This window comes from Apis dorsata, unplaced genomic scaffold (genome assembly GCF_000469605.1).
Source record: "Apis dorsata unplaced genomic scaffold, Apis dorsata 1.3 scaffold_52, whole genome shotgun sequence".
Classification (NCBI taxonomy): domain Eukaryota; kingdom Metazoa; phylum Arthropoda; class Insecta; order Hymenoptera; family Apidae; genus Apis; species Apis dorsata.
The window spans coordinates 675648-698564 of record NW_006263353.1 but is presented as its reverse complement, the minus strand read 5'-3'; the positions used below and the strand labels follow the sequence as shown (position 1 = coordinate 698564).

General features: G+C 21.9%; 2 protein-coding genes across 11 annotated transcripts; one reads left to right on the top strand and one right to left on the bottom strand.

The window, feature by feature from the left end:
* Positions 1-171: 171 nt before the first annotated feature.
* On the top strand, positions 172-15250 carry LOC102676808 (protein scarlet). 9 transcript variants are annotated; one of them, XM_031515054.1, is made up of 15 exons: positions 176-533; positions 895-930; positions 3850-4015; positions 4142-4190; positions 5384-5433; positions 6285-6418; positions 7829-7981; positions 8878-9116; positions 9885-9981; positions 10548-10790; positions 11936-12169; positions 13043-13178; positions 13898-14003; positions 14317-14417; positions 14961-15142. In XM_031515054.1, exons 2-15 carry the CDS (start codon positions 907-909, stop codon positions 15140-15142), a joined length of 1914 nt encoding a protein of 637 aa, XP_031370914.1. In that variant the 5' UTR covers positions 176-533; positions 895-906. The 9 variants fall into 9 exon arrangements, with proteins under 9 accessions (XP_006609128.1, XP_031370917.1, XP_031370914.1 ...); XM_006609064.2 differs by having other exon boundaries at positions 176-930; positions 5423-5433; positions 14961-15250; XM_006609063.2 differs by having other exon boundaries at positions 176-930; positions 5420-5433; positions 14961-15250.
* Positions 15251-15482: 232 nt separating this feature from the next.
* LOC102678332 (protein brown-like) lies at positions 15483-22505 on the bottom strand. 2 transcript variants are annotated; one of them, XM_006609339.2, is made up of 11 exons: positions 22177-22505; positions 21894-21942; positions 21192-21372; positions 20633-20825; positions 19812-20001; positions 19119-19334; positions 18903-19005; positions 17981-18202; positions 16811-17052; positions 16302-16402; positions 15483-15713 (listed from the first exon to the last, which is right to left on the bottom strand). In XM_006609339.2, exons 1-11 carry the CDS (start codon positions 22376-22378, stop codon positions 15532-15534), a joined length of 1881 nt encoding a protein of 626 aa, XP_006609402.2. In that variant the 5' UTR covers positions 22379-22505; the 3' UTR covers positions 15483-15531. The 2 variants fall into 2 exon arrangements, with proteins under 2 accessions (XP_006609402.2, XP_031370927.1); XM_031515067.1 differs by lacking the exon at positions 21894-21942 and having other exon boundaries at positions 22177-22504.
* Between the last annotated feature and the right edge of the window lie 412 nt (positions 22506-22917).

Below are 22917 nucleotides of genomic sequence, written 5' to 3'. Positions count from 1 at the left end.
TATATATATATATAAAATATTTTTTATTATAAGACATATATAACAGACACATTTATAATAAAACACATAAAAAATTGTTTAAAGTAATAAACCTCTATTAATAAATAATTATTATTTTTAATTTCTAAAAGAAAAAAACAATTAAAATTTAACTTCCAACATTTTGTATCAAAATTATCATTATGTATACACAAGAAGATCATTAACCATCCAGCTGAATACACCCCATCTGAAGTAGCTTTAGCATTTCTATCCGCCAATCCGCTAAGAAATACGACTTCTTGTAGCATAATCCTTTCACTGTTTCCACCAACGAGTTCGTTGTATCATAGTCGTTGTATAACAGTCTTCCGTTCCATATAAGACACACAGTCGCTTATTCTTTCACAAAACCACTTGCGATGGTGTCGCGAGCAAAGCTCCATTCTGGTTACTATAACTTGACCAGTCTCTCGTTTTAATTCCTGCACTTCATTCAACCGATACGCCATAATAAAAACTTGTAATAAAAACTGTAGAAACCTGTATTATCGGTTAGTTCAGTGTTTCGTGGAAATTATTCTATTTAAAATTAATTGTAATGATAAAAGTGATAATTAATTTTAATGACAATATTATATTTTAATGATATTTTTTAATTATTCATCGATAATATAGATAATTACTTAATAATCACTTATATTTCATTATACAAGATGTTACATAATGGCAATTGCGTGTTGTTTGATGAATCTTCGAGATATTTTTAAATTGGTAAAAATTAATTGTAGTAGATCTTTTTTATATATTTATTTTCAATTATTTATAAACAGTTTGTCGAGTATATAATTTGTTGTTTGTTGGTGATTTGTGAATAAATTAAGGTAATTAGAAATATTGTAGAACTCTTTATAGTGATTCTGCAGGATGATTTTCTACGACACGATTAGAGTAAGTGAATATAATATTTGCTTTAATTATAATATAATGTTTTGATTATATTGAAAATGATTTTATTAATTGATTATTTTGGAAAAAATGAAATGTAGAGGAATTAATAAAAAGATTTTAAAATGAATTTATATAACAATGAAAATGAAGAATAATTTATTTGTTCAAAATATTTATTAATAATTTGTCCATAATGATATATAAATTTATAAGAAATTTTATTTTTATAAATTTTTATAAGAAAATATTTTGATTATGAAATATTTCATAATATTGAAAGATATAGAGATATTATTATAGACTGTAATAATTATTGGAAATTTAAGAAATTTATATTTTACATAAAAATAAATTGAAAATAAAAATAATAAAATTTTCTGATATATATATAAAATTTTTAAAAAATTTGTAAAAAATTTTAATACGATAATATGATTTTTTTATAAAATTAAGGCAAAAGAAATATAATAAATAAAATATCATAAATTATGACTTAATTATGACTAAATCTTATATATTTGTTCTTATAAAATATTAATATTATATTCGTGAATACCTTTGAAAGGATTGATTTTAGAGATTAAAACATAAAATGGTATACAAATAAATATCACCTCAAGTTTATTTATTAAATTATGAGCAAATGAAGTTTATGTTAGATGGAGCTGTTTCACTCTGTCTCCATCATTCTTTGTCTAAACTTTATTTCTTTATAACTTAATAAATATATCTCAATTCATATTTTTGTATCCCAACTTTTGCATTTGATAGAATTAATCTTCTATCTTCATAAGATATCCTGCGAATATATTAATATTGTATGTATAGTCTATCTTATCAATGTGAACTTAAAAAGAATAAGATAAAATATTTAATCAAGACAAATGTGCATCAAAGTGTAACAAAGTACTTAAGTATAGGCACACTTATTTTCAAGATTAATTATATACGAAATTTTCTATTTTAATTACCAAATAAAAAAATTAAATATCTTTTGATGTTTTCAATAAAACTTTTTTAATTTTCTTTTTTTTCTTATATTGTTCATGCATATTTCATTCGAATTATTGTGAATGATTTTTCAAAATTTCACTAAATTTTCATAAATATTTATTTTATATAACATTGTATTTACATTACATATTATATATTTACATTAATATATTATATATTATATAATATTTAATGATATTTTTTATATTTTATATTTTATACATTATATATTGTATAATATTTTTTTCCTAGATGAAAATTGTAAAGATATAAATTTACAATAAAAATTTAAATTTCTTAAATTTCCAACAAAGTGTTAAAATATTATTTTTTTTATAATTTATAAAGATATTTATTTTATGATTTTAGATAGATATCAATGATATTTGTATTATTATTATTAGGAAAATATTCTCATTTTTCATAGGGATATTCTCCTTGTACGTGATTAATTTTTTCTTTTTAAAAGTTTTGCGGTTTGATAAATACATGCATGCAAGTTAAACATGATACATTTGCTTCATAGAATGCTTCACTTGACTCGTATATATGTAACGAATATAAAGTAAATTTCTTCTAAAAATAAAATTTCTATTTATCAAAAAATTTATTTATATTCGAATTTTTAAATCTTAGGAAAAATAAATAATATAATTAAATATTAAAAAATAAAGATATATGCAAATATCTTCTTTTAATTATTACATATATATGTTTCTATTAAGAATAATAAAAGAATTTAATAAAATTTGAGTTTTGAAACTTTCACTTTGAAAAGAAATTTACGTATTTGTTATTTATATTTTTCTCGAATAAATAAATGATTTAATAACTGAATAATAATACAGTCAAATAAAAATAAATACAGTCAATATTTTTATAATACGAATATGATGTGATTAATAATCTCAGATATACCAGATAAACGATCGTGCAATCACTTTTTATTACATTTACTTTTTAATCTGTATTAATTTAGATTTCACTTAATACGATTTCGATACAATGGATAAAATAGAATTATAAGATAATTGATTGCATTATGTATTTCCTTTTAGTGAAACAAATCTTATTAAATTTAATATATTATATTTTTTTTATAAAAATATTGCAAAAAGAAAACAATAATAAAATATTTATCATAAATAATTGTTAATAAAAGAAAATTTTTATTTTATTTACAAAAGGAATTTAATTCAAAACAATTGATAAAATAGATATAAATATATTAATCTATAAAAAAGTTTAATTAAAAGATAATACTTATATAAACAGCTTTATATTTGTTGATTCACAAGCCGGACTTGTGTTTTATATAATCGAACCTGATCTCATGTTAATGAGACGTTATGGAAGGGTTGCTCATTACAATAAACATTCTTGAATAATTACAAAAATCTTCTATGAATCTATTTAAATTTTTCTTTTTTTTCCTTCTTTTTAATTTTTTGCGTTTCATAATAGTGATTCAATTTTGAATAATTACGATTGGTGATTTTAAATACATTTACGTTTTATCCATTCTCTAAACACGAGAATCACATTGAAAACTCGATGGACGTTACATCGATTTCGTTTTTACTTTTGTCCATCTGTTTTTTGGAAATTTTCTGAATGATGCGTCATGAGTTTTCAGATTTTAAATTTTAGATTTTCAATTTTATACAGTTTATGTTACGAATATTGGAAAATTAGTATTTTTTTTCTATTTAAGTAGAAGAAAAATTATAAATTATATTTTCAAAATAGATTTCATGAAATTATTTATATGGAAAAAAATTATAAAATAAATTTTATTAATATAGAAGATTATTTATTTATTTATTTCCTTTATAATGAAATTATTTAAATTCAATTTTGATGATTGAAAAAGAAAAGAAGGAGAAATAAATATCTCTAATTATAAATTGTATCAAATTTTTTCAGATGAAACAGCAAGTGAAATATCCTCCTTTATCTTTAAATGTACTAAATGATTTGTGTCTGACTTGGAAAAACATTTCTTATACAGTCGAAAGAAAGACCAATGGCGGCAGTTTTCGAGCGATTTTCGGTTTTCAATACACTGAACTCATTCAACTACTCCATGGAGGTATATTTTATGTTAGAAAAAAGAAATAATAATATATAATTAGATAATATTTTAATCAAATATAGATAGATTAAATCAGATATATATATATTATTATAAAAGATTAATTCTTTGATATGCTTCCAGTCAGTGGTATAGTTAATTCTGGAATGTTGATGGCGATTATGGGACCAAGGTAATCATTGAGAATTTTTCTCTAACTCTGGAATACTAAATTCGAATCGTGAATCATTATTATTCAAAATTTTCAATATAAATAATATTAATAATTAGTTATATAATAGTTAATATAATTTTTTAATAATTTTGCAATGAGATTTAACAATGTTCTAATCTAATAAAAATAGTTTTCTTATAAAATTTATAGATTATCATTTATGGATTACAAAATTTTTTTACTTAAAAATCTTTTGATTTTAAAAATTATTCTACTTTACCATATAATATTTTAATTAATTGTAGATAATCATTAAAATTAAAAATCAATTTTTAATTTATTTTCTCAATTTAGAATATATTAATTTTAATAATACTTTAATTTAAAAAAAAAAATATTCTTTCTCTAAAGTTTTAGATTTCATAGATTATTGAATATTAAAAAATTTTTTAATCATCTGATTTTAAAAATTCCTTCACTTCTATTATAAATTATATACCATATATGACACGGTATAATAGATAGTAGATATTAAAGATATTCCATTTTATTCAATAAAATACGTTTTTCCATATTCCAATATAATAAATATAATTTTTTTTATAGAATTTAAGACTTTACGAATCGTTATTTGAAGACTATAAAATTTATCAATTTAAAAAAAAATTTCAAACCAATGGCACAAATTCATTTCACATTATCCAATGAAACTTTCTTTTATATTCAACCATTCAAAACGATCTGCTCATTTGTGCAGAATATTCTATATAACACGTTGAAACATGAAACGCTATAAAAAAACATTTTTTTCACTGCCCCTTGAATTCAGTCAGTAAAACAAATTTATTAGATCATTAAAATTTCAATTGGAGCGTTATTAACAAAAGCTTCACATGTAAGATTTACACATCTCGAGAAGTTGTTAACGCTTAACGTTCTCTGGATTAAGATTTTAACGTCTCTCTTTCTCTCTCTCTCTCTCTCACACACACACACACACACTACTCCTTAACCGAGGGAACAGTTTGCTGATGCGTTTAATATTACAGTGTGCTTAAAAAGAGGGTGGAGAGTAGAGTAAGGGGAAATAAAATTGGATGTGCCGAGCGTGGCTCGCGAAAATTGCGAGTGCTTAGTATTCCAGGGTTAATTGTTTCCAACAAGAGGGTTGAAAGTTTTTCCTTCATTCAGAGGAACTTCTCGATTTGCAGTGGCGCTGGAAAAACTACCCTTCTTGCGACTATTAGCAGACGTGTCAAAGGTTCATAAAATGATTTATTTATTTTATTAGCTTGTATCTCTCTGTATAAGATTTTGAAGTTTTAATTCTTTATTTTTTTGTTTTTAAACAATAGGTTTTTACCAATATTTTTTTTTGATTTTCTTAATTTTTATTTTTATTATGTTATGTTGTATACGTTATATTATATCATGTATAATTTTTTTTTCTCTTAACTTTTCTTTGATATTAAAATAAATACTCTATTTGATATTAAAATAAATTTGAGAAATGATAATTCAATTCAATATATTCCAAATATATTTCAAATTTCTTCATCCAAAATTATTTTTATATAGATAATAATATAAATAATAATAATTTTTAATTTTTTAGTTTGGTGATTCTTTTGCTTTTTAATTTTTAATTTATGAATTATTATTATTGAAGATATCATTCTTTTAGTTCATTATTAGAAATCATTATTAGCAAAGAAGAATGTTAATAATGTAGTAATAAAATTAATGAATTAGTTATTTTACTAATTTTAAATGATTTTGCTTCATCCTAGCTTAATTAAATAATATATATACTATATTTTATTTGTTTATATATTTATTCTTAGAAAAATTTGACAAATTTATTTTTACATTTAAAAATTATCTCTTTTATATAATTTTACAAATTACTAGGATTTTACAAGGATATTACTCAAAAAATCTAAGTTCAATAAAACATTTTTCTTTTACTATTTAAAATTTCAATTTTAATATAAAACAAGATAATGTAATAAACATAATTTTATAAAATTAGAAAAATAGGAAATTTTCTTTATCCTTTCACAATTTTTCTAATCAAAACAAAGAGATTTTTGATCGATATGTTTTCAATAGGCAAAGCGACAGGTGACGTCTTGTTAAATGGAAAGCCTATCGATACCGAGCAGATGATAAGGATATCTGGATTCGTTCCACAAACGGACTTGGCAATCGAATCGCTGACAATCCAAGAGCATATGGAATTCATGGTTTGTCCAATTACAATAGTCTAATTAATTTTACAATGACTCTTGAGTCTTTTCCAATCACATTCTTTTTTGAAAGAAATTTTCTGGTTCTCAGAATGATATGAAAATATTCTTTTTGATATAAACTTTTCAGTTTTTATTATAAACAAATAAAATAATAATTGATCCATTGATACAACTGGAATTATCCAAATATTCAGATAATGGTGTCATAAACTTATTTATTATTATTAGATTATATAATAAATGATCAGACGATAGAAAAATTAAAAAATTTTTATTTTAAATTATATATTCTCATTTATAATTGGAATTATTTCAATTAAATAAAGATATAGAGGTGTCGAAAGTGTTTCTTTGATAAGTAATATTTCACGACCGATAGAAGTCCGTAAATTCAGTCCCTTCCTCCATTAATCACATTCATTTTAATGGACGATAGAATCTCGTGAAACACGATCGAATCGTGAATAACCGGTAACTGGTCAAAGTTTATGGGACGGCTCGCGATACAGCGGATCGAATAATCAATTTCGATAAACTCGTATCGATCAACAGTTAGCGATTTTAAATAATTGCCTCTTATTCGAGATCGATAAAGTGATTTATATCACGTAGAGTATAATATCCTGATTCGTTACACGATATAATAGAATGAAATTGCGTAACTATGACAGATCGAGATCCCTATAATTGAATTTAATGAAAAAGAGATTTGTTGAAGATATCGTGCTCTTCGTTTATTGAATATTCGATTGAAAAAGAATTCATAGATCATTACTTGGTATTGCGAGGAAAAAAGTTTGATTTTTTTATTTTTTTATTCTTTGTGATTTTATTTTTTACAACTTTTATAATTTTTATGTTTTTATCTTTTTTTTTTAAGACTATTTATGTGCAAAAGATCTGAAGAATTTTTTTAAATACGTCATATTAATTAATTTCGATTATTATTTCCAATACTTATTTAATAAAAGTAAAAATAAAAATTATTTATCTTTCTTTTCAAAAGTCCTTTCAATTAATTCGGCATTATTTGGCATATTTGCTATATTACATTATAAGTTTAGAATTGTACAAGAAGTTTAATGAAATCGAATAATTTCAAAAATATTGAATACCAGTTAATATAAATAATTCAATTCTTGTATTATCCAAAGACTCAAGATCAAATTTCTAGAATGAAACTTCGTCTAAAATTCAATATTTCATCCATGGTGGAAAGTTCATTTCATGTTTCCATTGAATGAAAAATCTAAGCGAGAATTTTATAAATTTCCGTTTATAACTTTTAACTTAAAAAGCTTTATCAATGCTCAACTGACCATCAGCATCGACTAATTCATTTAAATGTTGAATGATTGGATTTCGGGCCCATTAAAACTTGGCGATTGTTCTTGGTCGATCAAGGCGTGCATGAAAATGGACAGAAGGCTGAGGGCCAACTTCAGACGGCAACGTATAACGCTTCTGTTGAGAGAACTTGGCCTGGCAAAATGCACCTCCACAAAACTATCCGCTCTGTCTGGTGGTGAGAGAAAACGTGTCACTCTGGCTGTTGAGGTAAGTTAATTATTTCTATTGAAAAATTATAAAAAAAGAAATTAAGAGGAAAGGAAATTCAATTTAATTTCAAGTTTTCGAAAAATTTTAATGTTCTCAAGAATGGAAGATCAAATATAAAATTTTTTTAACTTTTTTAGGTTTTGGAAATTGAAAGAATAACAGAAATATGAAATTCTGAAAATTTCAAAGTTTATTTATCTTATTATATCGTAAATCGAAAAATTTTAATTTTTAATTTTAATTTTTTTAATTTTCGAAGTCTCAAAGATAAAAAATTTTAAAGCTTGAAAATCTTAAAAAATTTCAATTGTTAAGATCTTCAAATTTTTGAAATTAAGAATTCCATCTTGATCTCAAATTCAAAAATTGAAATCATAAAAATGTAATAATAAAAACATGAAACAATTCAAAATTCCAATAACATAAAATAATATTTATCATATATTTATCTTATCTATTACCAATTATCTATTATTTCTTAATTATTATATATAAATTCATAAATCTCAACAATAAAATTTTCAATTTTCAAACTTTTGATTCTAAAAATCAAAACAAATATAAAATACACAAAAATATTGTTTAAAACTTACATATTAAATTATGCAATTGAAATTTATTTTAGATAAAAGAAGACAGAAATCATTTTTCGCTTTGCTTTAACGTAACTTCAATTATTTATAACTTAATAAATAAACTTGAATCAATATTTTTATATACTAAACTATATTTTTATGTTTTGGCCTTTAGAGTCAATTTTATTATATCAATTATATACATATACATTAATCAATATCTTATAGGACGAAAAATGTGTTAGAAGACTCACGTTTAATATTGGCTCACAAAAATTCCTTAATATGAAATACACATAGAGTAGAGAATTTTTCTAGCTACTCACCGAGCCGAGCATTCTCTTTTGCGACGAGCCAACTACCGGATTGGACAGCTATGGTGCTATGACTGTGGTGAGGACGCTCAGGGAAGTGGCGGCCAGCGGAAGGATAGTCATTTGCTCGTTGCATCAACCTGCTTCCGGTTTATTGGAGATATTCCACGAGGTTTTACTACTCTCTAGTGGTAGAGTCGCCTTCCAAGGTTCCTCTATAGATGCCACGGAATTTTTCGATAGGTTCAATTGTAATATTTATTGTATTTGTTATTTAAATTAATTATCATTTTAAATTCATTATTATATTATTGTTTTATTTAATATTTGGCATAAAAATTTTAAATGGATTGAAACAAATATTAAGAAATTGAATATTTTCTAATAAATAATAAAATAATAAATTAATAAATAATAAAATAATAATTAATAAAATAAATAAATTACGTGCAGTTATTTGATATTTAAACTTGCATTCGATGTTAATTTAAATTGGCACGTTATTTAGATTTTTTAAAGAAAAAATATAAAATTTATAAAGTTAATTTTTGTGATATCTATATTCAGTTTCAGAGTTTGAGAATCTCCTTAAAATTTTAAGATTTTTATAATTTTTTCAAACTCAAATCATTATTTTTAAGAAATTTAAAAATTTCATACTATTTTATCAAAACTAACTATCTTAAATATATCTATCATACATGGCAAATATAATACATAAAATATAAATATAATATTTTTCAAAATTAATTCTTAGAAATCATAAAAAATCAATTAATTATTTTTCTCTAATGTAATTTCTTTTCACAATAACTTGAAGGATTGAAAATTTACAAATATTATGTAAAAGAAAATCCAATGATCTCATAATTAGAAATTATATATTATTTTTTTTAAATAATTTATTTTAATTAATTTTTTTATTTTATTAATTTTTTTACTATTATTATTAATTTACTAACTATTTTTTATTTAACAATTAATTTAAACATAATCTTATATAATTTACAGTTTGAATCTTCCTTGTCCTCCAACTTTCAATAGTGCCGAATTCTATGTTTCTCAACTATCCATTATTCGTGACAAAGAGGTTGAGAGTTATAGAAAGGTATTTGAAACAAAAATTGATAAAATCAAAAAATTCACAGCTTGTTCCAATTTATAAATATTTATCCTCATTTAAGTAATAAAATTATTCACTTTATGCTATATTAAAAAATTACATATATCTAATTCATATAATAATAATCTAATCTATCTTTAACATGATATTTTTTGGTTGATAAATTATAACAATTCTCTTATAACACAGTTTATATAAAGTTTAATAATATATATTGTTTAAAAATTTCTTTTTTTTTCTTTTTCTTTAAGTTTATATTTTACTTGAAAATATCATTTCTGATACGAAAGATCATTTTTGATAATACAATTTAACATATAAATTTTCTAAAACTATATTCCTATGTAATTTCTATGTTATGGAAAGATTTTATATAAGATATATCTTTAATTTAATTATAATTAAGCAACACTGAAATCGACAAAAAAATCAGCTTATGAAATTTCGTGAAGTAAATTCTTCTTCTTGGTATCTATTTAAATTTTAGTTAAAAATAAGAATTATTTCGGCTGCAGTCAAATAGAAAGTGAAATTAAGATGAACGTGTGCAGATAAACTGGATTTGTGATCAATACGAGAAATCTAAATACGGTCTGAGGGTGTCGAAATTGATCGAATACTTTTGCGTCACGGAGTCCATGAAGCTGCCTTCCATATTTTCAGACGTCTCTCTGTCTCTGAAAAATTTCAAAAAAGCTCGGCTTCTGACGCAATTGCACTGGCTCGTATGGCGTATCTACCTCGACTACAAGAGGAATTACACGACTCTTTTCTTGCGATTCATAACGTACATGGTAAGTTGTCGTTAGCTCTGCTTCCCTTTTGACCAACGTTAAGTCGTCTGATCCCCTTCCGGTTGTTCCTCCGCTTTTGTGCTTTAATTGTTCCTCCATCATAATCTCGGCCATTGTTGCAGAAGCTTGTGCTAAATTAAATATTAAATTGAAGGAAAAATTAATCTCTTGAAGGATGAACATATAATTAAAGTAGAAAATGTAATATAATACAATAATATACATAATAAGAATAAGATAATTATTATTTAAGTAATTTTATTGTATGTAATTGATAAAATTAACGATTTTTATTTTATTACTTAAAAAAAGAAATGAATCGAATATATTTAAATCCAAATCTCTCTGATCTGAATTATTATTTATGATGAATTTTGGATATTATGTGAATTGAATTTTAATTTATTTTTATGAAATTATAAAAAATTTATTTTCAATTAAATTATTTTCAATTAAAAATTTAAACAGAAAAGATAAATGTATAAGTGCCAATATTTTTTAAAATCCATATTATTTATCCTTAAAGTTACAAAGTTATGGTAAATTTTGGAGAAAATAATTTTTTTTTCTTGTGAATTTTGATGATATAAAATTTTATACGTATTTATCAAATTTGATAAAAATATTTCCATTTCAATTTTTTTTATTTATTATTACAATAGATTATTAATCTATTGTTCAGATAGAAGTTTTCTGATTTATTGTAGGTTATTCTACTTAATTGATCTAATTTCAAATTTTTAACAAATAATTTGAATACTTTTATAGATTATATTTATATCCTTAAATTCCAAATTAAATCATCTACTAAATTATTTTAATTCTAATAAAATCCAATATCTACAGATTGAATTATATAATGTTCTATTTGAATATATATATATTCTATTTTGAAAATAGAAGAAGACCGAAACTTGTATCATTTTTTTTTGAAAAATAAATTTCTATAAAAGACTTTCCAATATTATTTGAAAAATAAAAGAAGTGTAGAATTTCAAATATTCCAATATATTTTGAAAAATGATAGATATTTTTAACTAGAAAGCAGTAGATAAATATTGTCCCTTTAATTTATATTCTTTTAATTTTTCCCAATTTCATCCATCTCTAAATTCTCATAAAAATCGACAAACGGCTTTTTAAAGTGTATAGGAGTGCTGATAGGGTTGCCCTTTATGAACATCTCGGGACAAGCAATGAATCAAGACACTATACAGAATATGCAAGGTCTTTTGTACTTGGTGGTCGTCGAGACGGTGTTCACCTTCAATTATGCCGTTTTCTATACATTTCCAAGGGAATTACCACTTTTATTACGCGACATCGCTAGTGGACTCTATGGTCCAGCGCCATATTATATCAGCAAAGTTATCGTTTTGGTGAGATATATTTGATAAATGTCCGATTATTAATAAATATTAATCTTTATATCAAGATATTTTTACCATTTATTTTTTCCAAGATATATTATTTAAACAAATAATTTACTTTTTATATATGAAAATAGCAAATCAGTAAATAAGGATCTTATTCAAGTTATTTTTTGAAAATTTTTTTGAAAACGATTTATACATTTAATTTAAAAAATTTTTTAATATTAAAATTTTCATTTGATGAATCAATTAAATCATTATGGTATATATAAATAATAAAAAATATAAAAAAATATAAATATAAAAATATAAAATAATAAAAAATATAAAAATATAAAAATTCTTTTATATCGTTATTTAGCATATTTTGGTATTTTTAAGAATCTTAATAATATTGATTTTATTTACACTGATTGATTTCCATTTGTTTCTTTAAATATATTTCTTGTCATTATTTATAATTTTTCTTTTATATTCTTCTATTTTATTTTTATATTTTATATTTAAATAAAAGCAACGCGTATATTATTTGAAAAATAAATTTTTGAATTAGAGAATCGCAGAATTATAAGAATTATATTTATATTTAAAATAAGTGAACATTAAACATGACAATTATTAAATAATAAATCTATTAAAAAAAATATAGATAAAAATATTTATAAAATAATTATTTTATTATTACAACAATTATAAAAACAACAATTATAAAACTCTTTGTGCTAAGAAAAATAAATTTTCGAAGAGTAGAGAAAGAGTATAATTTAATTGTACATCGTCCCTTTATGCTTTCGAGATATTATGTTGCCTCGTTGAATAGAAGTGAAATCCAATTTCCGATTTCAATGTACGGATAGTAGATTTGGTGGAAATTTTCAGATACCTGGGGCGATAATACAGCCATTGCTATATTCAGCTTTCATATTCGCAATCACGGGACTGAAGGGTGGACTTTTAGGATTCGTTTACTTCGCACTGCCAGTTGTTGTCTGCGCCATTTCAGCATCCGCTTTTGGTGAGCATCTACTTGCTTAGCAAAGAAGAAGAGGGAAATATGCAAAAGAAATAAATCGATTTTTATTGAAGGAAAATTAATGATAAAATTTGATAGTAATAAAAAAGGAAGAAAATGATAACGAAAAAAAAAATAAATTAATTTATTGTTTTATAATTATTAAATGTTTAAATATAATTCTAAAAATTATTTTATATTGGAAAATTAATTTTTTTATAAACTTCGTAGCTTTCGAAGTTTTTTCAAAAAATTAACAATATATAATTCAATATTTTTTATGGATCGTGATCTTTACAAAATAATTTTTCGAGAGTTACAATCATTTTTATTTACGATTATTCATATAAAAAAATTTACAATAAAAATTTTAAACATTTATTTTTTTCTATATATCATATGATGATATGATATAGAGTGAGAATGTATTAAATTATAAATATTGTATACTTAACAATAACAATTTAAAATATTAAAAATATTAAATAAATTTTTAAAAATAAATATATATTTTTGTATCTGTCTCATCTTATTAAATTTTTATATAATTATAAGAAATGATGGAATTTTATATAATTATAAAATGTAGGATTATTATAATAGCACATTTAGCTATCATAAGAGTATCATATCTCAGAAAGCGTTGGAAAATATTGTTCTAATTGTTCTAATTATATAACCAATAATATGACTGATAAAAAGATGTGATTTTTTTAAAATAGGTTTATTTTTATCGGCGTCGTTCAAATCGATGGAGACGGCATCTCTATTTTCTGTGCCATTGGATTTTCTTGGTCTGATGTTCTGCGGGATCTATTTACATTTGGGGTAAAGGAACATTTAGGAAAACAATTAAAAATTTTATCAAGAAAAATTTGACTATAAAATTTGATTATAAAAAGCAAAATTTATTTTATATATCAGATTAATCAAATTCATAATAACTTATTCTTATGATCCATACCTAATAACTCTTAAGATACCTTCTCAAATGTCAAATTTAAGTCTTATTATAGCTTCAATATTATCCAATGAAAGAAAGAAAAAAGATGAAATATCAAATATATTCCATTTATTATTGCAAATTCTATTAAAGAGTAATGAGTAATGATGGAAAAAGGAACGTTGAAAATTTTTCCAGGAACTTGGCGCCTGGTATCGCTTGGTTAAAATACCTATCGCAATTCTATTATGGCCTCGAAGCGGTTTCCTTGACGCAATGGCTTCTGATCGATCATATAAGTACGTAATTGCTCATTGAAATCGATTAGGTTTATTATCTCTTTATTTTTTATTTTGTTATATAAATTGTTTAAGATATAAGAAATATTTACTTGATTGTAATTATTAAATATTGGAGAATCGATGAAATACAAGAAGTAAAATAAAAATGAAAGAAGAATAAAGAATTATGAATTTTCTTTTTTAGTTTTTACGAAATAAAAATTGAAAAATAAGAAATTCTAATATAGAAAATTTTTAAGAGAAAATTATTTATTTTTACATAAGAAAATATTTAATATTTTGCTATTTAAATATAAGTTTAACTTAAAGTTTTTAATTAATTTTTTTTTTTTTAGAAATAAGATAATTATATCATTGAAAATTTTATTATAAATTTTCAATCTTTTTTAAAATTTAAATTTTAATTTCATTCAAATTATTTCTTTTAAAAATTTGTCATTTATATCATTTTCATTATGTATATATAAATATATCAAACATATAAAAATTAATTATAATTGGAATATTAAAAAATATTTTTCGATATATTTTTTGTTTAAGATTGTTCTTCAGATCCGGAAGAGCCGTGTATTTCCAGCGGATTAGAGGTTCTAGAGAAATATGGTTACTTACCAATTCATTACACCATGGATATAATCGGTCTTCTAATAATTTTTTCGTTCAGCCATCTGGCAGGTTTTCTGGTAATCAGACACAGAAGTCGCAAGGAACCTGTCTATTAAATATTTTTATTTTAATTTAAATCACCTATATTTTTAAATTTATTTTACAAAATGCACAAATTTTTATATAATTTATTTGTATTACCATTTCTAAATTTATATAATTAACCAAAGAATGAAATAATTAAAACATCTTGCTCTCAAAATAATTGAAATGATCGCTTTCAATTTCATTTAAATTGACAATTTATAAAACATTTTTGACATATAATATATTAAAATGTTTATAATATACAAATAACATTGAAAATTTAATATTTTAATTATTTTAATTAAATTATTATATATTTTATTATTAATGAGAGTAATATAATAGGTGAAAGATTATGAAAGTAATATTATAATACATTTATAAATTATTTTATGTAAAATAATTGTATTATTGTTATTTATAATATTGTTTGAATTTTTCTTCTTCTTCGTAGACCGAAATATCCAATAATATTCATTGCAATTGTTAAAGTCAAGAGGCCGCTCATATCCCAAATAAGATTGCTCTCCTTGAATCCATATTCCGATAACACTTGTTTTCCATTTTTTAAACAAGGAAAGTCGCTAGGTACTTGGCAGTCTATAAAAAAATTAAAACAAAAAATTAAAATTTAAAAAATTAAAAATTAAAAATTAAAAAAAATTAGTTAAAATAAATAAATAATTAATTTTAATAAATTCTATTCTATCTAAAAAATTATAAATAAATTAGATTTTCATAAAGAAAAATATAATTTTGAATAAAATATTTTTCATATTGGATTCATTTTGTGTTTCATTGTAAATTTTGATTAATTTATTTCAAAATCAGAAAAAAATCACTAGATCTTCAAAGAAAAAATACAAATATTTTTACTGAATATATTTTAAATTTTAAAATTTTGATCAATATATGAAATCACTATATTTTTCACAATTAAACACAATTAAAATGTTAATAATTTTTGCCTTAAATAAATACGTAAACAAAAATCATAAATCAAAATTCAAATAAACATTGAAAATTTTGAATCGAATTAAAATTTTCTGCTCTCGAAATGGATGTAAAATTATATCAAATTATATCTTGATTTAAATATCTCGCTTCAGATAAATATCTCTGCTACAGACAATTCTCCAGTTGACATTGCGAGAGAGAATAATTTACTCAACGATGCAATGTGCTCACCGATGTCGTCTATTCGTGACCAATAAATTATGGAAAGAGCTTCGTTCAGGTAAAAGAATATCGAGAAATATTTAAAACACGTCAGATACGTAGGCAGCGACCTGAAAACATCAACGTGTCAGTTTTATAGGTCGTCGACTCGTAAAAAAAGTTACGGGCTCATTTTCGAACTGTGTACAAGCTTTTTATCATCTGTTTAATTTTAAACATTCCAACGAAATAGTTATAAATTTTTAGTAACATTTCTTCAAACTATACTACATTTATAAAAAAAAAAAGGAAATATTACGTTCATATTTAATTACATTCGTGTATCTATAGAAAAATTTAAAGTTGCAAAGATATAATTATTTTTTTATAATTTTCAATTATCAAATGTGATACAATTAATTTGTGATCAAAAATTTATATCATTCGTTTAAAATTGTACAGAAGTTTTATATAATATATATAATATATAATTTCTATTTTATTTTTATATCGCATATAAAAATAAAAATATGTAATACCTGAGATTATAAAACATCCCAGCAGTTAATAAAAATAACATGTCAATAGGTACCATGATTGATGTAGCGACATCGATATTCTCGATCATAATGGAAAACATTAAACCATATGCTGTACTACAAATCGCAGCTGTCGATGTAATTAGACAGTAGAATAAAAAGTTCAACAAGTCTATTTGACTTATTAAAATAAAATATATAACTGTTGTGAACATAACAGCCTTCAATGTAGCTTTTGGTACCTAAAAAATCCATTTATAGGCTATACATATATTTGTAATACGCTTTCGAAGAAGTTATACAAAAATTTCAATTAAAGTTTATTTATTCAGCTATAAACAATTTAAGTCTAATATAAACTTCAATTATTTACAACTTAATAAAAACTTTTTTTTGAAAATAATAATAGCTAATAAATCAATATCTATTTAAATCAGGTTAGAATTTATTATTATTATAATAATGCAAATAGATATTTATTTTACTTAAATATAGTGAAATATTTTTTAAAGAAAGAATAATGAAAAAAAAATGTTGTTACAAAAGTTATTTGATATAAAAAAATACATTAAATAGTATTAATAATTTTTTTTAGATATACAGGTTATGTGAAGAAAAAAATCTTTATTTTTTTTTAAATAGAAAACAATTGTTATATAATATATTAAAATATATTAAAATATTTAATATTAAAAAATTTTATTAAAAGTTTATTGTAACTTTGTAAAACTTACTGTATAATAATAATCTTTATTTTACTATCAATAAATTAATCTCTAATCTTAAATTATATATATAAATATATAAATATTTTAATACCTTTTTTATAAAAAATAACAACCTGCATCAATTAGTGCATTAAAAATTATATGATTCTATTTAAAAAAAAATAAGAATCACTTTCATATGATTTATATGCATCTACAGAAAAATGATTAATATTAATTAATATATCTTCTTATATAATCAACTTTCGCAAGCAACATTCTTTTCGTGACATTCTTTTTTAAATTTTATTATTATTTATTTCACATTTATTTAAATAAAATAAACAATCCAATCATTATTACTATAAACCAAATAAAGCTCGTTCATCCAAATGATAAGTAAAGAGTGAAACGAATTTTTATCATAGCTGGAATATTGAACGTGAAATTATTGTACTATTACCAATCCGCAAAATGTGGCGACATAATAGGGCCCACAACTATAAATACTATCCTCTCGCAAATAAATCAGAAGCTGGCCAGGGAATTCGTAAATCACGGAATAGGCGACCGTGAATGAAATTTCAGAGCTCATCATGTACAAAGCGCCCCTTGCGTTTTGCACACCCTCTTGCATCCTTGGATTAATACTCATGTAAAAAGTGGCTACAGCCGCCATGGAAAACTACGATTAATTTAAATTATTATCTATTTCTCTTCCTTTTTATCATTTCATTTTCTTTATTATTTTTCTTTTTTCTTTTTTCCATTAGTGGGAAGAATATTCGGAAAAATCGCACACTGAATCGCGTAATTTTGTGAAAAAGTGAATAACAATAGATTCTAGTTATTTTCCTGGTTATTTTTCTCGTTAATATTTGTCGAAATTTTTCTAAGTATTTTCAATTTTTTTTTATTGTAATTTTAAAAGAATGAAAAATTCTAATTATTTCTAACAATTTTGTTATTGCATCTGTAATTTTAAAAATCGAATACCAGTTTCTAGATTCTAATTAATTAGGTCATTTTTTTTTATAGTTCTTTAAATGTTTCGTATTATTTTTTTTATTTTAAAAATTTTCTTATTGCGTTTTATAATTTTAATTGAAATTCCAAGTAAATTCTAATTATTTTTGGCATTTTATTATTGCATTCTATAATTTTAAAAAACTGAAAAAAAAAAATTTCTAAATTTTAATTAGTATTTTTTAAATAGTATTTATATTATATTTATTGAATTTTTTTTTTCTTTAATTGATATGAAAATCATCTAGAATATAAAATCTAGATCTATATAAACTATTAAAAATTTAATGAAATTTTTCCCTAATTAATAATTATTAACATACAAAATAGAAAAAAAATTACTGATAAATAAAACTCACGAAATAAGAAAACCATGAAATCCATCCCTCGAAGATCGTTCTTCGATTCTGAACCCATATTCTCCACATTAACCAAAAGAATTGTGTCATATATCCAGATTTTCTATAAATTATTTCCATGGCTAAATTTATTCGAAGATTAATTTTTAATATTTATATTTTTAATATTTTTAATATTCTTTCTAAAAAAAAAAAAGAAATCTTTCGTCATATCACCTCTGTGGCTCGATTTCAAAGTATCTTGTGTTTTTGATTTCAGGAATTCTCGAGAGAGAAGATCGTGAGAATGCTCGACATATCTTATCGATAAGTTCACTGGGTCCAGTGTCCTCAGGGTTGGGATTTGTCGCGTACGTTATGGGGTTTCTTCGAGATAAGAGTTTTACGTAGTATTCGGATTCGTCGAAGCCAACTGGACATTCATAATCTAAACTATTATTTTTTCGACATTAAGAATTGTATGAAATTCTTATAAAAATTTGAGAAATCAGAATTTAATGTCATTATATAATATTTCTTCAAATAATGAATAATTTGCTATTAATAATTTAAAATATTCGGTTTTAGATGATTTATTTTGTATTTTATTTTAAAGAATATTTTTTTATCAATTATCATTTATATATCATATTTATATATCAATTATCATATTATATATTTCTATGTTTAAATAAAATTTGTTGACATTTTTTAAAATTGAAATTTTATCATAATATAGTACATATAATATTTATTTATTATGGCAATATATATAATTTTTTTAATATAAAAAATGGAAAAAATTATTTGTTAAGAAATTACTTTATGATAGGTAAATTTTCAAATGATAATTTTAAAAAGTTGTAAAAGTAATAATTTTATAATTATTACATTATAATTAAAAAAAAAAATAATAAAGAAATTAGATACCTTAAGAAGAATTTTGTAGCATCTTTTAAAGATCCAAAATAACCTGTTTTTCCATCAGATAACAATAAGACATGAGTAAAAATATTATATATATCCATTCCTGGTTGATGAATCGTACAAAACACTGTAGATTCCGAACTTATAACTCTCAATGCATTAATTACTTGCATTGCAGAGAATCTATCTAAGCCTGAATAAATAAATTAACATAAATCAATTAATTATATAATAAATTTTATAAAATAAAATAAAAGAAATTAATTATAATTTCATATTATACAAAAAATTAGTAGAAAAAAATTAAAAAAAAAAGAAAATAATAAAACCAATAAAATTAGGAGAAAGAAAAAAATAATTTTAATTTTTCAATAATAAAAAATAAACAATAAATAAATGTTATTTTAAAAAATAAAACTATAGTATAAAATTATTTTAATATAAAAAAAATTTTCAATATTTTCTTCATTCCTTTAAATATATTCTTTAATATCTTAAAAATTATATCTTAAAAAATTATATTTTAAAAATAGAAAATCATCATAATAATATAATTAAACATTAAAACCATTCTTAATATTATTATTTTCGCTTCAAATTAATAGTTTTTTAATATATTAAAATGAAATTAAATTAAAATCGTAAATTTAATAATAATAAAATAATATTAAAATAATTTTTTAATATTTCCAAAATAATTAAATTATATTTTCCTAGAAAAATCATTATATTATACGATGCAATCAAATATTTTACAACTTTTAATTATATAACACTATCTCCTTCATTTCAAATTGATATTTTTTTTCATAAGTTTCATTTACCCGTGGTCGGTTCGTCGAGAAATAGTATCTTTGGCCTACTAATCATCTCACTGGCCAAGGAAACTCGTTTCCTTTGTCCACCAGACAAATTCGATATCAACACATCTTTGCAATCGATCAGGTTCAATTCCATTAATAATTTCATCGACAAGAATTTCCTTTGTACTCTGCTAATATCCGTCTTCAAAGCGCACTAAATAAATCAATTGTTTTATCGTAAATTGAGATAATTAATTGTCATTATTTTCAATTATTCAATTAATATCCGTAATTTCAAAGCAATGGATAAATTGATTTATTATAATTAACACTATTTATTATTTTTTATTATTCGTAATAGCTAAATATTCATCTCTAAAGCATGAATAAAATGACTAATTTTATTAAAATGATTTATTTAAAATGACTATAAACTAATACTTAATACTGATTGTTATTATATTTTTAATTATATTAATGTTCATTTTTAAAGCATTTATAATTGAATAAAATCGACTTTGAATTAGTAGGAATTTTTATTATATTTTTGATTAAAAATTAGAAATTTAATTTAAAATACCGAGAATAATAAATGTTCTTCCACGGTGAGTGAAGTTGGCAGAGCGTCGAATTGAGGTAGATAACTAGACATTACAGACATAATTGTCTGTGAAATGATTTGACCATTTATTGTTACCGAACCAGTTGTTGATTTGATTCTTCCTGCTAGAGTGGCCAAAAATGTCGTCTTTCCAGCACCACTGGAACCATCAAAGATACAATGTATTGTGTGTGATTTTTAAATTTTTAATTATTAATTTTAAAATGTAATTCTACTATTTGTTCAATTCATTGAAATTGTAAAAAATTATTGGAAGCTGAAATCATTTGTTATAAAAAGTTTTTTCAAATTAATGGAATAAAAATTTAATAATAAAATATAATAATAGGTATATAATTATAATTAAAATTTATAGAATAATTTAATTTTTTCTACAAATAGAAAAAGTAATATCAATGCTTTCTATAATTCTTTTAAATCATATTATAAATAATATTCTATATTTTATTACTTTTATTATATTTAGGAAAATAATATTATAATTATTATAAAAGTAATTTATGATATTTTTAGAACTGATTGGAAAATTTTAAAACAAAATACATTTATACATTTTTTAATATAATACTAAATCATTTTTCAAGTAATTTATTTTTTTTTATTTCAGTTAATTATCAGATTAAAAGTTACTAAAAGTTATTAGTAACTTTTTGTAAATACCTTGATCCCATTATAGCAACCAGATTCCTCGTCATAGCATAACCAGACACTAAAATCCACACATGTATAATATTATTATTTATATTTATATAAATAGTTTGGCAAAATAGCCAATTTTAAATTTTCTATAAGAAAATTTTTATCAAATAGAAAATTTTTATTTTTAAATAAATAAAAAAATTAATATATAATATTACCTAATATTATTATACAAAATTTTTATATTGATTAAATAGAAAATTTTTACTTTTTAAAAAAAGTATAAATTAATAATCTATATTACCTCCTTTCAAAATAGTCAAAGTTTCTTCATACTCTCTTTTTTGAAATTTTTTATAAATAGTTGTGAAAAAATCTCGTTTTTGACGAACGGTCACTGTCAAATTATTCCAAATGATCGTATCTCCAGCATCTTCCAACTTTTCAGTAATCATTGTATTACGAAGATTATAAAAATATATTATTTTTATATTATTTTGTTTCATGAAAAATCATAATATGAATAAATTTTAGAAGTTAGCTACTTGGTTACTTGCGCCGTTTTATCACTGTTATCATGAAATGTCATTATAAAAACATGCCCTATCTCAACCAGAATAAGAGTATCTCTATATAGACATGGTAGAGAACAAACTAATTAAAAGATTAAATAAGTAGTTGAAGACAATTATATCTTTGTGTCGTGCTCTTTTGCTTTAATAATTATAATAATTTTTTATTAAGTTTTTTTCATTTTTATGTAATATTTTATATGTAATATTAATATATATATGTAATATTATGTAATATTTTAATGCAATGATTTAATCTCAGAAACAAAAATATCAAAATTTATCAAATATATCAAATATATCAAACTACTATTTTAAATTGATATAGATACTTATATAGAAAATTACATATTTAATTTATGAAAGATTAATTATTATAATTTAATCAATCTAAAGTATTTGTTTTTTGAAAAGTTAATTGATTTCTAAAGATCTAAAAAATTGATTGTTTTCTAAAAAAAAAGATTTTACTG

Coding starts and splice junctions, on each gene's coding strand:
- LOC102676808 (XM_006609060.2), top strand. CDS start 907: ATGATTTTCTACGACACGATTAGA. Junction 6,419..7,828: donor AAGAGCATATGGAATTCATG/GTTTGTCCAATT, acceptor TGGTCGATCAAG/GCGTGCATGAAAATGGACAG. Junction 9,117..9,884: donor GCCACGGAATTTTTCGATAG/GTTCAATTGTAA, acceptor TATAATTTACAG/TTTGAATCTTCCTTGTCCTC.
- LOC102678332 (XM_006609339.2), bottom strand. CDS start 22,378: ATGAAACAAAATAATATAAAAATAATATATTTTTATAATCTTCGTAAT. Junction 21,943..22,176: donor TTTGACTATTTTGAAAGGAG/GTAATATAGATT, acceptor TGTGGATTTTAG/TGTCTGGTTATGCTATGACG. Junction 15,714..16,301: donor GTCACGAATAGACGACATCG/GTGAGCACATTG, acceptor ATTTTTTTATAG/ACTGCCAAGTACCTAGCGAC.